Raw genomic sequence first — 26,063 nt, 5'->3', positions numbered from 1 at the left:
GTTCTGAGCTTAGTGGTCTAGTGGTTGAGCTTGGTGTTCTTGTGGTTCTGAGCTTAGTGGTCTAGTGGTTGAGCTTGGTGTTCTTGTGGTTCTGAGCTTAGTGGTGTAGTGGTTGAGCTTGGTGTTCTTGTGGTTCTGAGCTTAGTGGTGTAGTGGTTGAGCTTGGTGTTCTTGTGGTTCTTAGCTAAGTGGTCTAGTAGTTGATGAGCTTGGTGGTCTTGTGGTTCTGAGCTTAGTGGTCTAGTGGTTGAGCTTGGTGGTCTTGTGGTTCTGAGCGTAGTGGTGTAGTGGTTGAGCTTGGTGTTCTTGTGGTTCTGAGCTTAGTGGTCTAGTGATTGAGCTTGGTGGTCTTGTGGTTCTGAGCTTAGTGGTCTTGTGGTTGAGCTTGGTGTTCTTGTGGTTCTGAGCTTAGTGGTGTAGTGGTTGAGCTCAGTGGTGTTGTGGTTCTGAGCTTACTGGTGTAGTGGTTGAGCTTGGTGGTGTTGTGGTTCTGAGCTTAGTGGCCTAGTGGTTGAGCTTGGTGTTCTTGTGGTTCTGAGCTTAGTGGTCTAGTGGTTGAGCTTGGGGGTCATGTGGTTCTGAGCTTAGTGGTGTAGTGGTTGAGCTTGGTGTTCTTGTGGTTCTTAGCTAAGTGGTCTAGTAGTTGATGAGCTTGGTGGTCTTGTGGTTCTGAGCTTAGTGGTCTAGTGGTTGAGCTTGGTGTTCTTGTGGTTTTGAGCGTAGTGGTGTAGTGGTTGAGCTTGGTGTTCTTGTGGTTCTGAGCTTAGTGGTCTAGTGGTTGAGCTTGGTGGTCTTGTGGTTCTGAGCTTAGTGGTGTAGTGGTTGAGCTTGGTGTTCTTGTGGTTCTTAGCTAAGTGGTCTAGTAGTTGATGAGCTTGGTGGTCTTGTGGTTCTGAGCTTAGTGGTCTAGTGGTTGAGCTTGGTGGTCTTGTGGTTCTGAGCGTAGTGGTGTAGTGGTTGAGCTTGGTGTTCTTGTGGTTCTGAGCTTAGTGGTCTAGTGATTGAGCTTGGTGTTCTTGTGGTTCTGAGCTTAGTGGTCTTGTGGTTGAGCTTGGTGGTCTTGTGGTTCTGAGCTTAGTGGTCTAGTGGTTGAGCTTGGTGGTCTTGTGGTTCTGAGCTTAGTGGTGTAGTGGTTGAGCTCAGTGGTGTTGTGGTTCTGAGCTTACTGGTGTAGTGGTTGAGCTTGGTGTTCTTGTGGTTCTGAGCTTAGTGGTCTAGTGGTTGAGCTTGGTGTTCTTGTTGTTCTGAGCTTAGTGGTGTAGTGGTTGAGCTTGGTGTTCTTGTGGTTCTTAGCTAAGTGGTCTAGTAGTTGATGAGCTTGGTGGTCTTGTGGTTCTGAGCTTAGTGGTCTAGTGATTGAGCTTGGTGTTCTTGTGGTTCTGAGCTTAGTGGTCTTGTGGTTGAGCTTGGTGGTCTTGTGGTTCTGAGCTTAGTGGTCTAGTGGTTGAGCTTGGTGGTCTTGTGGTTCTGAGCTTAGTGGTGTAGTGGTTGAGCTCAGTGGTGTTGTGGTTCTGAGCTTACTGGTGTAGTGGTTGAGCTTGGTGTTCTTGTGGTTCTGAGCTTAGTGGTCTAGTGGTTGAGCTTGGTGTTCTTGTTGTTCTGAGCTTAGTGGTGTAGTGGTTGAGCTTGGTGTTCTTGTGGTTCTTAGCTAAGTGGTCTAGTAGTTGATGAGCTTGGTGGTCTTGTGGTTCTGAGCTTAGTGGTCTAGTGGTTGAGCTTGGTGTTCTTGTGGTTCTGTCCGTAGTGGTCTAGTGGTTGAGCTTGGTGTTCTTGTGGTTCTGAGCTTAGTGGTCTAGTGGTTGAGCTTGGTGGTCTTGTGGTTCTGAGCTTAGTGGTGTAGTGGTTGAGCTTGGTGTTCTTGTGGTTCTTAGCTAAGTGGTCTAGTAGTTGATGAGCTTGGTGGTCTTGTGGTTCTGAGCTTAGTGGTCTAGTAGTTGAGCTTGGATATGACAATAAATGTTGGTGCTCTCCCATCCAGTGACGTTGTATCTGTTGACTTGTAGTAAATTGAAAATTGTATTGTGTTAAAACAATTTCAATTATTGTAACTGTGCTGTACTATTTCCACCATTGTTATCATAGACACAGTGGTGATGGGAAATAGTTTAACCCTATATGACCCTCGAAGACCAAGTTGGTCTGTAGTGACAAAATATTTTGTAGATTAGGGATATTGTTGCAGATCCTTGGGTAGCAAGAACTAGTTTTCGGAAATCATGTAAGCATGTAGGTTGATTCAATGAATCGGGTAATCTCTTGATACATCTTGAAAAAAGATGTGAAGAGCAACCGTTATGGTAGGGTTTAAGACAAAGCCGTGGGTATGTTTGTGTTTTTTTAATAGATAACCAACATCAAGTCAAGATAGTTCACTGAGCAGTTAGACCTCAAAGGGAATTTGAGGGTGGGGTGCATTTGATTCGTGGTATTTACCAGGTTTTTGAAATCTTCAATATTGCCGCCATAGATTATGAGAACGTCATCTTTATAGCGCCACCAAGTGAGTATGCTGTCAGCTTGCTGAAGGATTCGATTTTCGAGATCATGGAGGGTTATGTCACATATTTCTATTTGTGTACATTGTGACAACATCAATGCTAGTAATAAGTACAGTACAAGCAAGAATTATTTGGCCCACGAGCACGGTTTTCGCAAACCACGAAACATTGTAATTAGGTTCATCCAATCTCATTCCGTGTTTTATATCAACCAATGTCGTGTTTCACACTAACAGAATATCGTGTTTTACAACAATGGGGGATTAGCAACCATGTTCATCGTGTTTTCACATTCTGTGGTTTCGCCAGCTAGAACAGCCTATAGACTAAAGGTGTGAATGAGATCAATAGACCTCAATAAACAAACAAGCCTGCAAGTGCAGAAAAAAATATGTTTAGGCAGTAGTGACAGGGATTGGCATATTGACTAGATCGTGGATATAAGGCATCCTTCATGGTTTGGTTTACGGAGCCATAGAAATATTGCGTGACATTTTTGTTAAAAGCATGCAGCGTTTAGAGGAAAATTACACGACCTTGCAAGGCTTATCATGAACATTTACGTTCCTTTTGTGGGGTTCGTTGTGGGACAGATGCATTTAATAAAATGTAAAGTGTAAAAATGCCCATTCCGTCTTTTAACATTGCCATCATTCTTTTATTATTGCCAGCATTCGAGTATTTGGGAACTATTTTTTAACTGAGAAAGTCCGACCTCCCCCTTTTGCTATATTTTTGCCGTTCTGGAACAAATGCATTTAAACAATGTTTTTTTAAATGGTAGAATGTCCGGTTTCAGTCTTTTAATATTGTCGACATTTGAGTATTGGGTAACATTTTTTTACAAGTTAACAATGTCAGATCTCCCCTTTTACATTTTTGCTGTTTTGGAACAAATGCAGTAAACAGTTTTTTTGTTAACGTAGAATGTCCGTATCTTTAAATAATGCCGGCAATCGAGTATTGGGGAAGATTTTTTTACAATTTTGGTAAAGAATGTTGGACCTCCCGTCTTTGATATTGCAGTTTTGGGACAAGCAATATTTTTAAATGGTAGAATGTCCGTACTCCGTCTTATAATATTGCCAGTAATCGAGAGTATTGGGTAAGACTTTTTTTTCAATTTTAGTAGAATGTCGGACCTCCCCTCTTTGATATATTTTTGCAGTTTTGGGACAAACATATTTTTAAATGGTGTCCGTTTTCCATTTTATTATAATAATATTGCCGGCATTCTAGTATTTGGAAAGTTTTTTTGTTTTTTTTACAATTTTAGTTAAGAATGTCGGACCTCCCCTCCCCTCTTTTTTCTTCAGTTTCGGGCAAACTTTTTTTAAATGGTAGAATGTCCCTATTCCGTCTTTTAATATTGCCAACATTCGATTATTGGCGAACATTTTTTTACAAGGTAATAATGTCCGACCTCCCTCTTGGTTATTTTTTTCCCGCCATTTTGATTTTTTTTTTAATGGTAGAATGTCCGTATTCCATCTTTGAATAATGCCGGAATTTGGAGTATTTGGGAACATTTTTTTTTACAAATCAAGCATGTCGAACTTCCCCTCCCCTCTTTGTTACATTTGTGCAGTTTGGGACAAAACAAATTTAGATCATAGAATGTTCGTATTCCGTCTTTTAATATTGCGGGCAATCGAGTAGGGTAAGTTCTTTTACAGTTTTAGTTAAGAATGTCGGACCTCCCCTCTTTGTTATGTTTTTGCCGTTTTGTAACAAAACGGCAATGCATTAAAGAGTTTTTTTTAAATGGTAGAATGTCCCTATTCCGTCTTTTAATATTGCCGGCAATCGAGTATTGGGGAACAATTTTTTACAAGTTTAAACACTGTCCGACCTCCACTCTTTGTTATTTTGTTGCCGTTTCGGAACAAATGCAGTTAAACAATTTTTGTTTTTATGCTAAGAATGTCCGTATCCCTCCTTTTAATTTTGCTGGCATTCTAGTTGAGGGTCCATGGCGTCGTGCACGTCTTTCTCCGTATATTGCTCAGCGTGGGATTTCCCCTTGATAAGCCCACACTCGTTTCAAACGTTTACCTATAGGTTATGCCTTGGATTTTGGATTCCTTACATGTGGAAATGAGCTTGGCATGGTTGTATTGCAGTCCTTCCTCCATTCTTGGATTCCCATCTTTTTAATAATTTGTCGTTGGACAGTGTTACACACAAAAACAATTAGTTGGTAAATGTTCCTGTACATGTACATCTTTTCAATAATATGCCGTTTTGAGACTTTCCAGCATTTGGGAACTTTTCAAAGAGGAAGAACGTTCGACCAGATACACAATTAACATATGTTTTTGCATTTGGTTTCAACACTGATAATTACTATTGTATTGCCGTCGATTGTCCCAAGTGCTGTTTTGGTCGAGTCCTCTATGATTCCTCCTCTACATGCACTTGTTTTTCCCATCGGCACAGCAGACACTTATGACACAATCATTTCCCCATTTGAACAGGGCCATTTTGCATGTTATTTTCCTTGTGTTTTTGCTGGTATCTCCACGTTTTTGTGGTCATGATTCAGTATATCTTATTTGCCCAAGTTGTTCCCATCTGTGGGCTTGGTAGGAAGCATAGCACTATGGTGGGAACTCAGAACTAGGTCAACAGGGTCAGCAGTGGCTTACAAAACAAAAATGTAGAAGAATTGTTATACTTTGTATCAAGTTACAACATAGTATAACAATTTTGTATCTTTTGTGATTGTAGCTACAAGTGGGCACATCTAAGGGAATTTTGCCATTGGCTGTGTGGCCATGAGTGATGCCAGGAGTGACTGTACTGGCTTTGGGGGCATTCTGGTTTTTCTTTTGGTAGATGGTCTTGTTAGTCGTTATGGAGCAATGTGTTGTAGGCCTTGCTCAAATATGTTTTTTTTGTAAAAAATAGTGTCCAGTTGTTTGCCACGTTTGCTTTGGTAGTAGCATGAGTTCTAGCATTTTACATTTTGGAACTGTGGTTTTAAAATATGTATGTTATGTTGTGTGAGTGATCCATAACCTAATTTTTATCTGAAGGCGTTATTAAATTCGGCCCATTAAAAAAAAAGGTAAGAAGAACTGCAAAGCAAAAATTAATAATATTAACTACAGTTTGTCGGAAAAAAATTGGTCCAAAAACTCTGGTTGGAGGTCGGGTTACCGGGCTGTGATTATCATGTGCACGTAACGTCCATTTTTATAACTTTTTTTATGGCGGGTAAACATGACGATGTGGAAAACATTTTACAAAGATAGTTTTGAATAAAATAAACATTACAGGGTTATCCTTTGTATATTTGTATTGTATTCACTGTAAATCGGACCAAAATATGTTAACTAATACTTTGCCTATAGTTCATGGGATTATTATTTTCAATTAATTTTGTACTTCTCTTATATTTTATAAAAACTTTGCTGTTTTGGAAGCACTTATGAGAAGCACTCCTAAAATAAACACTTTTACAATGTCTGATATAATGTTTCCAAACGCAATAAGGAATTTGAATAACCTACATGTATTCATGCAATGGTGCTCATTTCCTTCCATGATTAACAACCCCAACAACAAAACCATGCTCACACTAAAGCTGCATTGGTACCTCTGTTGTGGTTTTAACTGAATGCCCCAATGCCTAGCATTTTCAAAGTTGACAAACAATGACGGACCAACGCCTCCCTGGTGTGCATTGTCTGTGATACACTTGCTGTGTCTGGCGTTTTAAAAGAAGACACAGAAAGTAGTCCAGGAGCCAAACCCCAAAATTTAGGTAAAGCGTGTCATTGAGTACAACTAAGATTTGTTTGCAGAAATATGTTCTTCGAGGTGTCTAGTATGCAATTCCGATGCATGCCCAGCTGGCAGGGTTGAGCATTTTTGTTATTGCAAAAAATCACTTTTCCCATATGTTTGTGTACAAATGCTCATCAATGTGTTTTATATGACAGAATCTTCACATGTTTTCTCGACAAGGAATACTTTCAGGTGTGTACTAACCAGATATTACATGTAGGTAGACACGTGGTTAATAATATTATTTATTTACTTTTTCCTCACTTTGGTGAAATTATGTAACCAATAGGTTACTTTTTTTCTGATCTGACCTTTGACCTGGTGCAACATTTTGCAACTATTCTAATTGATAACAAACGCTCATCAGAATGTCCTCTGACCATGGCATCCATCATCGGTGAGGAACAGTCACAGTTGAAGGGTAATTTTGGCTGCAGTTGATGGCATTCGGTTGAGACTAAATTTGTTTATTGAGACAATTACATCATTGTCTAATTATAGTTAATTATGACACCACAAAAACTTTGTTTTAGGATACACACACCCCAAAAACTGCAAGTAATGGCTAATTTCATTCGCATTTGTCATGTTTTACCGAGAAGCGGAGCGACTGTACTGTTTGAAGGTCAATTATAACATGATTTTGTCCCTTTTTAGACATTTTTTAATTTTAAGGGTAAACCACTCATGTTAAACTATTTTTTTATATAATTTACTCATGTTATAAATACACAGAAATGTTGCGAAATGTTGCACCCAGGTCAAAGGTCAGTTCAGAAAAAAAGTAACCTATTGATGACATAATTTCACCAAAGTGAGGTAAAAGTAAATAACTAATTATTACTAACCACGTGTCTGAATTAATATCTACATGTAATATCTGAGAGTATTCCTTGTCGAGAAAACATGTGAAGAGTTCTAGGTACAGAAGATCCGGAGAAGGCTTGCTCAAATATCACTGAGATAATCCATCAAGCAATGGTAAGACGAATCCTACACACTAAAACTACACGTCAACCCAATGATTCAGCATGGTTCACAGAAGATTGCCGTAAAGTCATCACTCAAAAGGAAAAGGCATTCAAGCTATGGAGACAAGATCCCACCAATGTCACAAAGCATGCTGATTTTATCAATCACAGGAGTCTTGGGCAACAAACCATCAGGCGAGCAAAGGCTGCTCACTTTAAGGTGATGAGGGATAAACTTGTGGAAAACAGAAAAGATAGAGATTGGTGGTGGACAGTTCGGCAACTCTCTGGGACTGGAGGTCATACAGAAATTCCATCCCTGCAACAAAATGGAATCTCCTTCTCAACTGCTCAAGAAAAAGCAGAGGTTCTAGCTCAAGCTTTTTCGATGAAATGCAATCTCAACTGTGCAGATGATCCATCACCCGATATCCAGAACCGTACTGCCAAACACCTCAGCCATGTGAATTTCAGGCCACGGGACATTAAAAGAAAGTTGCACAAGCTGGACACGAACAAAGCATCAGGCCCAGATGGTATCTCTGCCAAGGTTCTGAAAAACTGCGCTGTAGAACTTGCAGCTCCCCTCGCCAAACTTTTCCGATTCAGTTTCAGCAGAGGCTATTTCCCCTCCCAGTGGAAAGTTGCATCAGTTGTTCCTGTGCACAAGAAGAATAGTCGATCTTGCCCATCAAACTACCGGCCAATCTCTCTCCTACCTATCATTAGCAAGGTGATGGAGACCATCATAAATGATCAACTACGGAAACATCTCTTTCATAACAACCTCATATCAGACAACCAATTTGCCTTCAGAAGCCTCCACTCTGCCCCTGATCTCCTCACCTTTATGTCTCATCGATTGTCCAGCACCTTAAACGAGAGAGGTGAAGCTCGAGTGGTCGCCCTGGACATAAAAGGAGCCATCATGGGCTGTTTCAAAAACTTACTTCATTTGGAATCACTGGCCAACTGCTTACTTGGATGAAGAGTTATTTATCTCACATACATCTTGAGGTAGTGGTTGCTGGGCAGAAGCCAGCCTGCTATGAGATCAATGCCAGTGTTCCCCAGGGCAGTATTCTTGGCCCTACTCTGTTCCTGATCTACATCGAAGATCTACATGATGTGATCCGCCATTAAGAACCTCTTGCCTATGCTGATGACACTACAATATTCACATCCATCAAGAACTCACCTCCTGAAACAAGATCAAGCATGAGAGTAGCTGCTGCTAATCAACTACAAGAAGACCTGGAACGAATAAACATCTGTGGTCAGACTTGGAAAGTTGAATTTGAGCCTACCAAGAGTCAGTGTCTCACTGTGTCCAACATGAAGGACATCCAAAATCATCCACCTATCATGTTTCAAGGCCAGGTTGTCAGTGACAAGCCGAAGATGAAACTTCTTGGAGTTACTTTCTCTCGTAAACTGGAATGGAAGACACATCTGAAGAACATCACTCGCACTGCTGGTCAGCGTACTTCAATGCTGCGCAGATTGGGTCCAGTCTTCGATAAGGCTGGTCTTGTTACCATCTACAAGACGTACATCAGAAGCAAGATGGAGTACGCACCTCTAGCCTGGATGGGAGCTAGCACAGTCCACCTTTCGGCTCTTGATAAAATTCAAAGGAGAGCATGTCGCCTGATAGGATTAGGTCCGGAAGAGCAACTGAGGCATAATCTTAGCAGTTTATCCCATCGAAGAAATGTTGCAGCAGCCTCCTGTTAATATAGGATGCAGTGCATCAAGTGCCCCACCTTGCTGAAATCGCTAGTCCCACCTGTAAGGCAACCTGCAGCTCGACTGACCAGGCAATCTTTGCTACTCAACAGATATTCTCTACAATCCCCGGTCCCTCAGGGTATGACTGCAGCAAGAACTCTTAGAAATTTTGACAGGGCTTTTCTTCCTGCAGCTGTGAAGATCTGGAACAGCCTACCATCATCGGTTATCTCAGACATTACTACCCAGGGCATGCAGTCATTCAAATGTAGAGTAAATAAATACCTTAAGTAACGTCCTGTTTTACGGCAATTATGATTGCAGGTGATGCTAGTTGTTGTGTCTCTCATCACTTTCTAGTGAGTGAGGCATAGTCCAATAACCATTATCTCCTTTCTTTTCTTCATGTTTTTTTTTTGTCGTGGAATGGTCTGTTGAAACAAGCTCTTAGCTATCCCTATGGGATATTATGCTTGTCTTTTCAGGGGGCACTCCTTACAAAAAATCAATAAAAAAAAAATCATATAAAACACATTGATGAGCGTTTGTACACAATTATATGAGAAAAGTGATTTTTTTGCAATAACAAAAAATGCTCAACCCTGCCAGCTGGGCATGCATCAGATTCTAAAAAGGGACCCCGAGGCTCACTTCCCTTGAATTGAAGTTCGAGGACGTTAAACAGCAAGTTACCTCAAATACCACCAGCATCATTGATCTGACAAAATCAGTGACCTTCGTTCAGGACAGCTTCGAAAGTACCAAGACACTCATCAAACAAAAGACCGAATATAATCTCCACATAATTCGAAGCATGGAAGATAAGATTGACGACCTATTAAACTCCTCAAAAAGAATCAATATAAGAACCAGAACATCTTCATCACTGACGATGTTACTCCCAAAGTGAGAGGGCAGAGGAAGGAATTTAGAGAAACACATCTGCGGCGCATTCAGCAGGATGAGCGGGTGAATTTCGCGTACATCCCGTATTCTGTTCCAGCACTTATACGGTACAAACTACGCGATGGCCCGTTCAAATCATTCCGTCTTGGGGGTGAGGCATGAAGTAGAGCTACCATCACACTATAAATTCACACTTCATAGTCGATTATATTGAATGTAGTGTCATACAATTGTGTTCATTGTTCCATGTTGTGTTTGTGTATGTTTATGTGTTCGGGTATAAGACAATGTATCATAAATACGTCTCCTTCATTTATTCAATGGTTTCCAATTATATTCAACATATTGCATTAAATTGTAAATGTTATGCTGCTTCAAGTTTTAAATGAACCAAACAAATACTAGCATAGATCCAGATCTAAATTTTGAAGCCCCTGATATTGGCTGTGATTATTATGACCAAGATCAATTTCTTGATAACTTCAAGAGTAACACTGATAGTAAATTATTACATATTAACGATCAGAGTTTACCCAAAAATATTTCAAATATTGTTAGTTATGTAAACCTATTGGAAAACCGTTTCTCAGTTATAGGGATATCTGAAACGTGGCTAAAAGATATTCATGATCCACTGATTCAAATTCAAAATTACATAGTTGAAGGTTTTTGTAGCCACAATAAAAGAGGTGGTGGGGTGGCACTTTATATAAAACAAGATCTTGCATATAGTATTTGTAACGATTTATCTGTCAATGATTCTGAAATTGAATCTTGTTTTATTGAGCTTGTTAATTTACACAAAGCAAATGTTATCATTGGGATTGTATACAAACCACCATGTGCTTCATGTGATAATTTCACTGATCACTTCAATGAAATCTTAGGTCATATTAATGCTGAGAATAAAAAGTGTTATATTATGGGTTACTTTAATATCAATCTACTCCAGTATGATACTGATAATACTGTACAAAACTTAATGTTCTTTCTTCTCAATCGTTTTATCCCACCATAAGCAAACCAAGTAGAATCACAGGTTATAGTGCAACCTTAATTGATAATATACTAACAAATGATTTTCTAAACCATTCTGCTGGTATTTTAGCTACTGACATAAGTGACCACTTACCTGTATTTCTTATATTGATCAATTTAAAGAAAAAAATCAGGGTGAACGTAAATATGTCAGTCGTGATTTTAACACGAATAACGTAAACAGTTTTAATTATGATCTAAATGAGACTGATTGGAATTTTGTTTACGTCTCCAAATGATATTCATGAAATATACAATATTTTCCTGGAGCATGTACAAACATTGTATAACAAACATTTCCCCGTGCAAGAAATCAAATGCCGTTATGATAAATATAAGTCTCCGTGGCTATCAGATGGTATTTATAAATCCATAAGAAGGAAAAATTAATTGTATACAAAATTTCTTAAAAACCCTACATTACGAAATAAATCTTGTTATACAAAAACAAGTTACATTCTTTAATTAGAATATCAAAGAAAACTTACTTAAATACTAAATTTAATAAAGAAAAAGGCAATGTGAAAGGTACATGGAAGCTAATTAATTCATTATTAAATAAGAATAAGCAAAAACCAAACCCCTCGTATTTTATTCAGGATGACATGAGAATAGATGATAGCAAAGACATTGCTGATACATTTAATGATTACTTTGTTAATATTGGCACCAGGCTTGCTAGTAACCTCCCATTGTGTAATACAGCGTTTGAATCCTTTCTGAATGACAGATTGTCACATTCTCTTTTCTTAACGCCTATTACGCAAGAGGAAGCAGTAGATATTCTTAACAAAATTCCTTGTGGTAAGGCGTCGGGCTGTGACGGTTTAAGTTCTTTTGTTATAAAACAGGCTAGGTATTAATTAGCGAAGCCTTTAGCCGAGCTGTTCAATATGTCTTTTACGGGTTAAAAATAGGCAAAGTTACTCCAATACATAAAAAGGGCCAGAAGCATGATATTGAAAACTATAGACCCATCTATATTCTTAAAAACTTTTTAAAAGTTAATTTATTCTAGATTAAACTCTTTTATAAACAAAAACAATATTCTGTCTGAATCCCAATTTGGATTTAGAGAAAATCGCTCAACTGACCTAGCAATTTCTTATGTAGTTAATAAATTATCACAAGCTATTGATGACAAGAACATCTCTATTGGTGTATTTTTGGACTTGTCCAAGGCTTTCGACACAGTTAATCATGAAATTTTGCTACGTAAATTAGAACATTACGGTATCCGTGAAATAGCCTTGGACTTGTTCAAGAGTTACTTATCAAATAGAAAACAATTTGGTTCATATAATGCCGTCAATTCTTTTGTTATAAAACAGGCTAGGTATTGATCCTAAGCAGTTTGGTTACCTGAAAAGTAGTTCAGTTTCGCATTATCTTGTTGACATGATGGATACAATACATAAGAATATTGATAAGGGTGGAACATCAGTCAACTTGTGTACTGTTGATTTTAGCAAAGCTTTTGATCACGTCAATCATACAACTGTTGTTGAAAAATTAATACAATTGGAAGTTAATCCAGCCATCCTTCCCACCATATGTAGTTTTCTTACAGGTCGAACCCAAAGTGTTCGGTATCATGGTGCAATCTCAACCCCACTAGACTGACATGTGGTGTCCCACAGGGCACAAAGTTGGGACCAATCCTCTTTTTGGCCATGGTCAATGATGCTGCCAATGATATCCAACATCGATGGAAGTATGTGGATGATCTCAGTGTGGTTGACATTGTTCCCAGAGGTGAACAGTCAAACTTACAATCTGGTGTTAATGCACTTGTGCATTGGTGTGATGTTAATGATATGAAACTGAATCCTTCCAAATGTAAGGTAATGCAGATTTCTTTTCTTAGAAATCCGGTTTCATCCATTCAGCTGCATGTCAATGGTGTGCAACTTGAAGCTGTCTCATCACTGAAGCTTCTTAGGATTACCATTCAAAATAATCTCAAATGGGACCAACAAGTTCAACAGATTGTCAGTATGGCTTCATGACGACTTTACATACTAAGTAAATTAAAGAAAAATCAAGTTCAAGCCAATGACCTCATTGTTATTTATAAACTATACATTCGCCCATTACTCGAATCTGGTGTTGCTGTTTGGTCATCGGGAATCGCTGAAATACAAGCTTATAATATTGAAAAAGTTCAAAAAAGGGCTTTGCGTATTATTGCTTATCCGAATATTTTGTCTTATGTTGATCACTTGGAATTTTTTTAGACTTGAATCATTGAATGAAAGGCGTAAACACCTAGTTCTTAAATTTGCCAAATCTCTGCTCACTTCTGATAATCATCGCCATCTCCTCCCCCCAGAACGTAAATCTAATTATTTGTCAGAGCATACTTTAAGAAACACCAGGCAACTAGAACACCTTCAGATAAAAACTCAGAGATACAAAAAACTTCCCAGTCCCCTCAATGCTCCAGATGCTTAACTCAATTAGTTCATGATAACCGCTCTGTTTCATTTGCTTTGTGCTCATGTTGTGTCCAAACCTCCCTTGCCTACAGAATGTTGCTGTTTTGTTTTAAACTCCCTTGTTTTGTTTTTATTTTGTGTCCACAAGTTCTCCCTCATGTCCATAGCTGTTTTCCCAATTCCTGTTTGTCTGTTTAACTATAGTAATATTTTTAATAATAATTATTGTCTTATCATGTAAACTTGTACATATATTTTTGATGTAATTTTATTGTTAACCGAATGCCATTAGTCTATGACTTTTTATTTGGTCTTGTATTTTTATATGAAAATAAACCAATATTGAATTGAATTGAATTGAATTGAATTGAAAATTCTATTGATCAACCTATTTTTGTGGTGTTCCACAAGGTTCCGTGTTAGGTCCCTTGCTTTTTATTATTTACATCAATGACATCTGTAACCCATCTGATATTATTTCATTTTGCTTATTTGCATATGACACAAGTTTATTGTACAGTCATAATAATGTAGATGCCTCGATTCAGAACCTTAACTTGGAACTTTAGCAAATAAGTTGTGTATTAATGTACTAAAATCTAACTATATGTTATATTTTGTGCAAATCAATATAAATACACTCAATCTATTCCCTTAGTTCTAAATGGTATCAACTTGAATCAACTGAAAGTCACGAAATTCTTAGGTATATATATTGATGAACATTTGACTTGGACAAATCATATCAAAGATGTATCTAAACATATAGGTATTAAAATATCTAAACATATAGGTATAATGAAAAGTTTTTCCTACAGTGTACCTAGTAATATGTTATTGACCATCTATAACTCTTTTGTTCTGCCGTATTTAAACTATTGCATTCTCATTTGGGGGTGTTCTTCAACTCAGTGTAAAAAACTATTTACTTTACAAAAGCGGGCTGTTCGAATCATTTCTAATGCTGGTTATCAGGATCATTCAGCTCCACTTTTTGAACAATTTAAACTTCTAAAACTAAATGATCTTTATCGCCTTAACTTAGGTAAGTTTATGTATAAATACAACCATAATGCATTACCCTCTTGTTTTAACTCTTTCTTTACCGTAACTTCAAATATTCATTCGTATGATACTCAAAGTACTCGTAAGAAAAATCTTTATGTCCATTTCAACAGAACATCTTTATTTAGAAATAGTCTTGTCCAACGTGGTACTACATAGTGGAATAGTCTCAGTGATTCACTTAAATCTGCACTTACTTTGTCAAAATTTGCAAAAAAATTAAAAGCAGTCCTTAATTCTTAGTTAATAATGAAAAGTTATGATATATTTTCCGGATGATGTTTGTCTTTGTACCCATACATGTACATGTTTTTTAATGTAAGTGTTGTGATAGTTTGTTGGTGTGTTTGTTTGTTTGCTTGTTTTTTGTCTGTCCGTAGGTACGGGAACAAAAGCCTTGCTTCACCCTATGCCTATATGTTGTCCTGTTTGTCATTATTTACTCAACTTCCGTGTAAATTGTTATTGTCTTGAATTCATCTGTGGTTTGCCATTATTTATTCATTATCATGTATATTAACTTTAATGATGTACACAAATGTAACTTTATGGTAACATTGAAATAAATGTATTGAAATGAATGAAATGAATGAAAATGTTTGTCTCGAAACTGATTAAAAAGAGGGGAGGGGAGGGGAGGCCCGACATTCTTAATTTGTAAAAACAAATGTTCCCCAATACTCGAATGCCGGCAATATTAGAAGACGGAAAACGAACATTCTACCCTTAAAAAAAATGTTTGTTACGAAACTGAAAAAAAAGAGGAGAGGGGAGGTCCGACATTCTTGATTTGTAAAAACAAATGTTCCCCAATACTCGAATGCCGGCAATATTAGAAGACGGAAAACGGACATTCTACCCTTAAAAAAAAATGTTTGTCTCGAAACTGAAAAAAAAGAGGAGAGGGGAGGTCCGACATTCTTAGTTTGTTAAAAAAATGTTCCCCGATACTCGAATGCCAGCAATATTGAAAGACGGAATACAGACATTCTACCATTAAAAAAAATAATAATAATGGTTGCTCCGAAATTAAAGAAAAAGAGGGGAGGGGAGGTCCAACATTCTTAACTTGTTAAAGGTTCCTCAATACTCAAATGCTGGCAATAATAAAAGACTGAATACGGACATTCTACCATTTAAAAAAATATTGTTTAAATGCATTTGTTGCGAAAGGGCAAAAATATACAAAGAGGGGAGGTCAGAACTTGTTAACTAACTTGTAAACAAATGTTACTGACATTCTACCATTTAACAAATTGTTTGTTCCAAAAACTGCAAAAATATTACAAATTGGGGGGGGGGGGGGGAGTCCGACATTCTTAACTTGAAAATAAATGTTCACTGATACTCGAATGCCGGCAATAAAAAAACGGAATACGGGCATTCTACCATTTAAATTAAATGTTTGTCCAAAACCTGCAAAAATATAACAAAGGGGGGAGGTCGGACATTGTTAACTTGTTCAAAAAAATTCCCCTATAATCGAATGCCGGCAATACTTAAAGACGGAATACGGACATTCTACCATTCAAAAAAATGTTTGTCCCGACTCTGAAGAAAAAAGGGGAGGGGAGGTCTGACATTCTTAATTTGTAAAAACAAATGTTCCCCAATACTCGAATGCTGGCAATATTAAAAGACGGAATACTGATATTCTACCATTACAAAACTGTTTGTCCCGAAAGAGGGGAGGTCAAACATTCTTAACTTGTAAAAAACGCACCCCAATTCTCGAATGCCAGCAATATAAGAAGACGGAAATGGACATTCTACCATTAAAAAAACAATGTTTGGATTGTCTCGAAACTGAAAAAAAAGAGGAGAGGGGGAGGTCCGACATTCTTAATTTGTTAAAAAAATGCTCCCCAATAATCAAATGCCGGCAATATTAAAAGACGAAATAGGGACATTCTACCGTTAAACAAATGTTTGTCCCGAAACTGAAGAAAAAGTGGGAGGATATTCTTAATTTGTAAAAAAAAAAAAATTTCCCCAATACTCGAATGCAGGCAATACTGAAAGACGGAATACAGACATTCTACCATTTAAAAAAAAAGTTTGTCCCGGAACTAAAGAAAAAGAGGGAAGGGGAGGTCCGACATTCTTAATTTTGTTTTTTAAATGTTCCCCAATACTCGAATATCAGCAATACTGAAAGACGGAATACAGACATTCTACCATTAAAAAAAAATATGTTTGTGCCGAAACTAAAGAATAAGAGGGGAGGGGAGGTCCAACATTCTTAACTTGTAAAAAACGCTCCCCAATACTCGAATGCCAGCAATATTAGAAGACGGAATACAGACATTTACCATTGTCTCGAAACTGAAAAATTTGTTAATTTGTTTAAAAAAATGTTTGCCAATAATCATATACCTGCAATATTAAAAAGACGGAATACGGATATTCTACCATTTAAAAGAAATGTTTGTCCCGAAACTAAAGAAAAAGAGGGGAGGGGACTCGGAGGTCCGACATTCTACAAATGTTCCCCAATTCTCGATTGCCGACAATATTTTTTAAAGCCGGAATACTGACATTCTACTATATAAAAAAAATGTTTGTCCAAAACCTGCAAAAATATATGAAAGAGGGGAGGTCGGACATTGTAAACTTGTAAAAAAAAAAAACGTTACCCAATACTCGAGTACCGTCAATGTTAAAAGACGGAAAACAGACATTGTACCATTTAAAAAAACATTGTTTAAATGCATTTGTTCAGAAAGGGCAAAAATATAATAAAGAGGGGAGGTCAGACAAATTCCCAAAGAATTGAATGCCGGCAATATTAAAAGAAGGGATATGGACATTCTTAGCATTGAAAAACGCATTGTTTACTAGTCCAAAAACTGAAAAAAAAAATTAACAAAAAGGGGAGGGGAGAACCCCCATTTTATAACTGAATGCTGGTAATACTAAAAGACGGAATACGGATATTCTACCATTTAAGAAAATGTTTGTTCCATAACGGCAAAAAATATAACAAAGTGGAGAGGTGGGGCACTGTCAACTTAAAAAAAAATTTCCCCATTACTCGAATGCCGGCACTACTTTATCTATACACAATATTAATGCGCATATATACACTGCGCAGCCAGCGGACAGAAAATTTACACAAACAATTAATGGTTCTTTTCCGTTCCTTGATGGATTTTGACCGTTCAAAAACTAAAACCAAATCACTTTTAACAATTCTTATAATTTTAAATATAATATCGCTCAATATCCTAGTGTTCCATTTAAATAAATGGGGGATTCCTTCAGGCAGGATGGCTTTCACACCTTTGTCAAATGGTAGTAGGATTAGCGCTGATAACAATCTTAATCCCCCAACTCCCAGAGGGCCTGGAGCTTCATGACTTAACCACAATAATGAAAGATAAGCGGGTGTCCCTTTTGTGGTTTGTATGAAACAGGAAGGGCAGTTTCAATTGTGTTGTGTTATAATTAAACACAATACTAATACCATTTTGTGTTTGTTTTGTTTCGACTATCCTAAACTTTGATCACTGTGTGCATAAAACACTATAATAACACGGTCATGGTGTTCGTGGGCCAAATATTTCTTGGCAGTACTGTACATCTTGTGGAAAGGAAGTTTCTGCTAGTTTACGCAAAATGTCTGTTATGCACGTAATGGGTCTACCAATGAAGTGTTCTCTTGCTGGTGGAGTTTTGTGTATTTTTGGTAGAAAGTACATTGTCGGGCACACCACTTTCTGTTTGAGGGGGTCGAGGTACTCATAGGTTTTGCTGTTGATGATGTTTTGGTTGGCCATTTTGGTGAGGGCATTATGAACTAATTGACTTGTATCTTGTGTAGTATCTTGTTCTAGCTGTTTATAGTGCTGAGAACTAAGATGGCGGAAACCTACGGCTAGATAGTCAAGGGTGTTCATAATGCAGATTCCTCTGCCTTTGTCGTATGGTTTTATCACGATTTTTTCTTTTTTTTTCAACTGTAGGAGAGCTGATCTGTGTTTCTTGGTCATATTGTTTGTTTGTTGTTTCAAACGGATATGAGCAAGTTCAAATTTTGTGGCTTCCAAATAATCTTCAAGTTTGAGATTAAAGGTTGATTCGGGTGACCAGGTGGAGGGTGGTTTGAAGGGTTGTGATTGGGAAGTCTTATTGTGCATAAGGTATTTCATTTTCATTCATCGATTGAAAGTATTTATATCTATCAAAAGAGAACGGCGTGTGGGTTTGGCAGGGTAGGAACGAAGTTCAAATCGTTGCACAGTGCGATTTTCTGATGAATAGAAAGATAAACACTGGAGAGGTTTGTTATGAATTGTTCGCTTTGTTTAGCCAAATCTGTTAACAGATTATGTTGTCTCTGTTGGGACAGGGTTGAGCAATGGTGGGAAAAGCGAGTTGCTTTTCAATGGGTTCGTGCGAGTGACTTTCTTTTATTATGTTTGCGATTAACCATGGTTTTTTGTGTAATGGGAATGTAGATTCATAGGAAATTATTGAATTTATCCGCTAAAATGATAGCAACATATTTTTAAAGACACAGTTTAACAATGGTTCTGAGCTACTAAGTGGTCTAGTGGTTGAGCTTGTGGTAATGACCTTAGTGATTTAGTGTTCAGAGCTTTAGGTCAAGTGGTTCCAATTTGGTAGTTAAGTGGTCCTTAGCATGGCGGTCTAGCCATTCAGAGCTTGGTGGTCTAGTGGTCGAGCTTGGTGGTCTTATGTTTGAGCTCAGTGGTCTTGTGGTTCTGAGCTGGGTTGTCTATTGGTGGTCTAGAGATTCGGTTGTAGTTGTTCATGGCTTCAGATCTAGTGGTTCAGAGCTTAGTGGTCTTAGTGGAATTGTGGCCGAAAGCTTGGTGGTCTTTTGGTTCAGAGCTCTGGTGCCTTGTAAATCTTTAAAGGTATTTTTTTAAAGCGTTTTTCTATAACAATTTGACACTTGATTTATTTTGTTTTTTCATTTCTTTTTGTCAGAATTGCCAATTCAGGAATAGGAAAAATGGATAGTGACAATGAAGATGATGACCGTGATTTGGATTGGTCCTTCGCCTTTGACAAAAAAGGTAATAATTTTACTGTTCATAAATACCCCAGACAGTTTATCTGGGAGATCAAGTGTTTAAACAAACATGCTTTGGCGCACAACCTTACGTTGGAAATCCCTTGGTCCTATTGTTTGTCTGACTACGGGGGGTTAAAAATCTATGTTTTCCTTCAGTAAAAAAAGTGACAGGCCCTACAAAATTGAGTCGCTTGTCGCACAACCCACTTTCCAGCACAGAGCTGTTGAGTGATGGGAGGGTGAAAAAAAAAAAAAAATGTAAAACATTCTTTTTTAAATGTGGTTTAATGGCCTTTATTTTCACATTTTCAGAAAAAAAACCTTTGTTTTTGATCAATATGGGTGAATAAAGCGTACTTTCTGTTCATCCTCCTTTACATCAATGGTTGATGTTTTTATTCAACGGGCTGTTTCCCCAGTATGGGTTATTTTCAGATAGTGACGTAATCTATTTTTCCAAAGGTCATAACTTTTGAACCTAACATCATACTTAAGTGTGTGAAATATGTCAAAATGAAGGTTGTTGTATGCTCTTTTCAGCTGTGTATAAAACCCAATAAGTCAATTGTCACCCTTGTGACTTATTTTTGCAGAGCCCATCACAAATATAATATAAGTGTGTGTGTGTCATGACACTATGAAAACCTCCTCCGTTAAAATTGCCCTTTTACCGTTGATTCAATTTAACGGAGTTAGCTCCGTTGATTTAAGGTCGGCTAAAATGACCAGGAGTGCTCGCCGTAGTTTCAACGGAGGATAATTCCTTTTGTCACTACCATTGTTCAGACCAACAATAGCAGTTTTAGCTGGTCGTGGATTTGTGGATTCAACGGAGAGCTCTAGAACTAACAGTCTTCAAACAGCTAATTGGATTATGATTTTATAGGTTGCTAATGAAAAGAATTGCTGAGTGTTTTTTACTTCGAGTTGTGGTCAACGGATGCCTTGTACGCACGACGTACCTGTACATGCAGTACATGTACATATTCTATGTACATGTACATGTACATGTACACTGAGTGAATTATCAGCAGCAATGCCAAAACGAACACACCACGCACACGCACACAGGCTGTCTACTACTCACATAACCATCATAAACCATGCATAAACACACGCTTAAAAAAAAACCCAGCAAATGGTTTACTTTTTTTCTTATCGGACTGCGGATTCATATTGAAAAAGGTTTATTCCTTTTATCTGCAACGTTTGGTAGTGTTTCGTGTTCAACAACTGTCCAAATAGCTTGTAGAAAAGTTTTGAAAACATCTTTTCTATGCTTTGCGGCAATGGGGCTCTTGACAGCAGTGTTTTGGCTGCATTGTCACTCTCTGTTGAAAAAATCATACAGAAAAAATATTGAGAACATTAATTCCATACGTGCTAATCTGAAGAAAAAAGATCAATCCCCGGCTCACCACCACCCTAACTCTGCGAGACAAATGAGCCCCACCACCCCTGCTAACAACCCGCCAACAACCGGGAGGCTCAACAAAATCCGCTGATTCAGAAAAAATTTACCTTAAAATTTAATATAAATCACTTGATTTTTTCTCTCAATAAATATGATTATGAAAATTAAAAACAAACCCCCACCCCCTTAGCACAAAATAATTTGCCTAGTATTTAGCTATGTAAGTTGTAACGCACATGCCGACGTTCATGCCACGCTAGACTGCTAAAATGAACACTATAAAAATGTAAAACAACCTAATTAAAAAACGCTTCTAAACGTTGGCACTTTGCTGCCACTTCAGCCATTTCGACTGCCTGCTTATTTTTGTGTCTTTTGTGGGATGGCAAGCTGATTAATCAATAATGAACTTGATGGAGTATGATGTTTCCCAAAATTAGGGCTCTGCCGCTACCTCCATTTAATCTGATTTTGACGTTTTACAAGTCCACGCTTTTTGTGTGTACACAAACATGTGTTTACCAATGAAAAAGAAGGTCGCAAGGCAGGCAGGTCGCTAGTAGTGGTGGATCACAAACATTAATCCAAAACAAGAAGCCTTGGACAACAACGAAACAGCCAGGGGAAAAACATAGACTTACAAATACAGATCTCAATTGACATAATCAGTGCGAAAATGTATAATTTAGTGCCGTAAGGTTAGGATTTTTAAAGGGGCATTGTGGCAATTCGCTAGGGCATCGCGGCAATTCGTTGAGAGATAGGGAGCTAATGTAGTTGTTTCAGAATCGGGGTGATAGAAAAGGATTTTCTAGACAGTGTCACAATGCGGGTAGCAGTATTTTGGAGCCTTTGCAGTCGGGGAAATCTGGTTGTTAGGAAGACTGTAGAGAAGAGCATTGCCGTTGTCAAGACGAGAAGTAACAAATGCATGAATGACCTTTTCAGTGGCACTTTTGTCCAAGTACTTGCAAATCTTGCAGGTCCTGTTCCACCCTTAAATTGTTTTTACTGGTGAAAATTTGCATTTGTCACTAATCAGGTGTAAGAATAGATATTGTAGTAGAATACCCTAATGTATATTGTATCAGAAGGGATTTCCTACTAAAAAAACACTTGTCTCTGATAAATGCTCTCCCTTTGTGACCACACCTTTATGATTTTTCAGATTTTAGAGGGATTTTATTAAGCAAGTTATGTGTGCATAAACATTGATTTATGAATGTTTTGGTCATTGTAAGTTAAGGGGAATGGACGAGAAAGTGTAGATTCGTGGATAGAATGTACAAGCAAAAGGTGAGTACATTGTATTCTTGAATCTACACTTTTTAGTCTATTCTCTGACTTCAGTTCAGTCCAGTTCAGTACAACATTTATTTCCAATTTCTCAATCAATAAAAATGCAATGTTAGCAAAGTGATACACAAAATGCAGGAAACTATTTCCCCATTGTGGTTATGTAACGTTGGTTATGTAACAGTTTCAATGATTTGGATTTCTCAATAGTAGCAACACTAGTTAGTCTCGACGGTTGGTCACATTTTATAATTATTTTACAAAATGTATAGGCATACTTTTAGTGCTTTAAATTAATTGTGTTACTAAGGTGGTTTTTAGCGAGATGCAGAGCAGTGCGAGCCTATGTAATTTCCGTCCGGCGTCTGTCCGTTTGCCGTCCGTCTGTCTGTTCGTGCGGCCGTCCGCAATCAGTGGAAATGTTAAAGTTTTTGAGTCTTTGAGTTGAGTTGTTTTTGGTATATACAAGCCCAAGTGAGATTGTTATATACAATTGCCAGTCATTTTCGGTAATTTCAGCTATGTTTTCAAATAATGTTGAAGTCTTTAGAATAACAAAAATGTTCAAGTTTTGTTCAGGCTCAAACATTGACATCTGATTTTTAAAGAAACATACTCAAATTAAAATCTTTAAGTTTCGAAATAATTAAAAAAATCAAAATAAATCAAACTCTGTCACTGGTTCCAGTTAAATGAGCTGAAACAATGAAAAACATAAATGAAAATCACTGGTTTTAGTTGAATGAGCTAAAACAATGAAAACCATTAAATGAGCTCCATGTAAAACAATAAAAAACATTAAATGGTCATAACTCATTATTATTGCAATGATGTACTGGCTTAAAACTTAAAGTCAACTGGAAGTGGTATTTTGTCAAAATAAAGCTTTTGTCACTAAAATAGGTGTTTTGATGAGTGGAATATGAATAAACAATTAACTTAGGTTTAACAATTTAAAAATAAGCCCGACCGGAGATGGGGCTGTCCGTGACGTCAATCGAGGCAAGATATTTGAAGAGAAAATGTGTAGTCTGGCCCCGTACACTACGTCTGGATACCTGATCGGTATGATGCTAACGTACAGAACCACGGTCACAAAGCAGACTGCATGTACTCTATGGCTGCTGTGCGGACGGTCCACTCGGATTACCCAGCAAGGTGAATCGCATGCAGTGCCAACACAAGATAGTGAAGCTTGGCGCAAGCTACATGTAAGAACATGCCCTCAGAGTTGAAACAATACCTGATTTTTTTCACGTTAGGCAAATGCTCCTTTAGGTTCGTTACGTCTTTCAGGTAAACCTTCTTCGACTTCCCCACTAGCTGGAAAAATTGTTGGGATGGCGTCATGTTTTAGAAAAGAACTTTTCTCTTCATGTCAAAATGTGTAGTGTATTCGGGCAAAGCATGACGGCTCGAAGTGTTTGCTGCACAGCGCTGAAAAGATGTCGGACTGGACCACTTTGCAAACTGACCCCATCTTTAGTTGTTTTGCTACATCCACCAGCAATAAACCTGGTCGACATTGCCGGAAAAAATGCAAGATTTTTTTTTTTATAGAAACATACAAACTCACGACCGGGACTTAAATGTTACATTCTTGCACGTACGTGTGTTCGATGAAGTTACAAAAGGGGTAGGCGGACTCACCCCCCCACACAACTTTATTAATTTTGTTTAAACATATAAATCATTAAAAACAATTACTAAAAAAATTATTTTATTGTTCAGAAACATATACTCTAATGTTTAAACATTGCTTTGTACATGTAGATTCATACTAAAAGATAAAATTCAAATAATTAATCACTGGTTTCAGTTGAATGTACTGACTTGAAACTATTTTAGTCTTTAAGTTTTATGTATAGGATAATGCCCGAGGTGCGCGCCCGAGGGCCATTCGTACCCATGAATGGCGCATTCGCCGAGGGCGTTATGCGACTTAACCCACACCTGGGACGTCATGCTATTGTTAAAATCGCTCCATTATTTTGCACGAATGGCGCGATATTGTTTAATTTTTAGCTCAATTGTTTGTATGTATTCTGTAAGCTTGTTCACTTCAGTGAACACCACCGGTGGTGCGTGCAATTGTTTGTATGTATTCTGTAAGCTTGTTCACTTCAGTGAGCACCACCGGTGGTGCGTGAACATAGTACATGGACGAAGACCAATATTTAGGAAATACCCTTGTTCCTTCGATAGTGGCATCATAGATCGGGAGGGAAAGTGGCAGCAGATAAGTGATTTTGTTTTCCTGACTCGAAGTCAATTTAGACAAGTTAGTAATAGAAAGTGACTATTTCACGTAGATGATGTTGTAGCCAAGTTGCTCGGTCTACAAAAAAACAAAAGGTGAAGATAAAAGAAGTGACCTACCCGCGTACAAGCCTGTAGTTTCAGATATTTCTGACATTTGTTTTGATAAACAAATTGATACTCAACAATTTCAGTTGAATTCCTGTTATTTTATAATGGTATTGAAAGAAGTATCTTTGAAAACTAAGTTTTGAGGGAGTTAACTCACTTACCATTTTTGTGTATGATAAATAAGATAAACATTTTGAACTACTTTTAAGAAGAACTGGTTAAAAGAAATGACCTACCCTACCAGCCGGTAGTTTCAGATATTTCGGACATAACTTTGATCAAAAATTTCAGTTAAATTCCGGTTTTTTATAATGATATTGAAAGAAGTATTTTTGCAATCTTAAATTTTAGGGACTTTATTCACTACCCATGTTTTTGTATGATAAAGTAAGCATTTTGAATTAATATTAAAACAAAAGTAATAATACAGGTTAAAATGAAATTGATTTATCTGACTTTAAGACCTGCTTAAATGACTGTTGTAGTTCTACAATTTTGTAACATCTTACCTAAATAATAATTTAATAATGTAGCTGTTCACTTGTGGAAAGTCTTAACGATCATTTTGCAATACATGCGTAGCTCTATTAACCTGCGTTAAAAACAAAATAATATGTTCTAAGGCGTCATTGACTTCATTTTCTTTATTCCCTCTTTTAAACTCTTTTAATGCACAATGGGTGAATAGATGTACCCATCGCGCCATTCGTGCAAAATAATGGAGAAATTTAACAATAGCATGAGGTCACAGGTGTGGGTTAACTTTAAAAAAAAAGATAAAACTTAAAGAATTATTCACTGGTTTCAGTTGAATAAGCTACTACATTTACAATGAAAAACTTGAATATGCAACTCCTTATTTCCACCATGTACTGACTTGAAACTTAAGTCAAATATTACTTTTTACATAAAGATGCATATGAAACGATAAAACTCAAAGAGTGCATCACTAAAGACTGCAAAACTTTAACCAAATATTGCTGCTTACATGTATATAATATGAAAAGATAAAACTCAAAGATCACTGGTTCAAGTTGAATGAGCTAAAGCAATGAAAACCTTAAATGGTCATTACTTCATACTTGTCAATGTCCCCACCCTTTTGACCATCAGTTGATTAAATTATTGTTTTTTCTGCCGGTCATTGGTTCTATCAATCAATCAATCAATCAATCAATCAACATTTATTTCCATACAAACGCAATATACAAATACAAACAATAGGATGTAACAAGACTGAAAACTGTATGGAGGCATGGCCCATTAAAGCAAAGCTTGTAAGCTGGGATGCCTTTTACAAAACAAAGGAAGGTAATAAGATCATTTAAATTATAAAACAAAGCGTATAGTAACAACAATAACATCAAAACGAGACGGATAAACGAAACGCAAAAACAAAACACCCAACCAGACAAACAAACACCTCAAACTAACACCTCAAACAAAACCAACCAAACAAACAATACAAATACCACAAGACGGCCACGACGATAGAACTAA

The 26,063-nt window shown here is 37.4% G+C and overlaps 1 protein-coding gene across 1 annotated transcript in view; it reads left to right on the top strand.

Moving 5' to 3' along the window:
- LOC117288074 (ataxin-7-like protein 3) overlaps positions 1 to 26,063 on the top strand; it is a 67,718-nt gene that overhangs the window by 35,172 nt on the left and 6,483 nt on the right. The window contains exon 5 of the mRNA XM_033768770.1: positions 19,396 to 19,484. Coding sequence (XP_033624661.1) covers positions 19,396 to 19,484 — 89 coding nt within the window. The remainder of the gene's footprint in view (positions 1 to 19,395; positions 19,485 to 26,063) is intronic.

The sequence above is a fragment of the Asterias rubens genome, chromosome 3 (genome assembly GCF_902459465.1).
Source record: "Asterias rubens chromosome 3, eAstRub1.3, whole genome shotgun sequence".
NCBI lineage: Eukaryota > Metazoa > Echinodermata > Asteroidea > Forcipulatida > Asteriidae > Asterias > Asterias rubens.
Note: the sequence above shows the minus strand (reverse complement) of the source record. Positions and strands in the feature narration are given on the sequence as shown.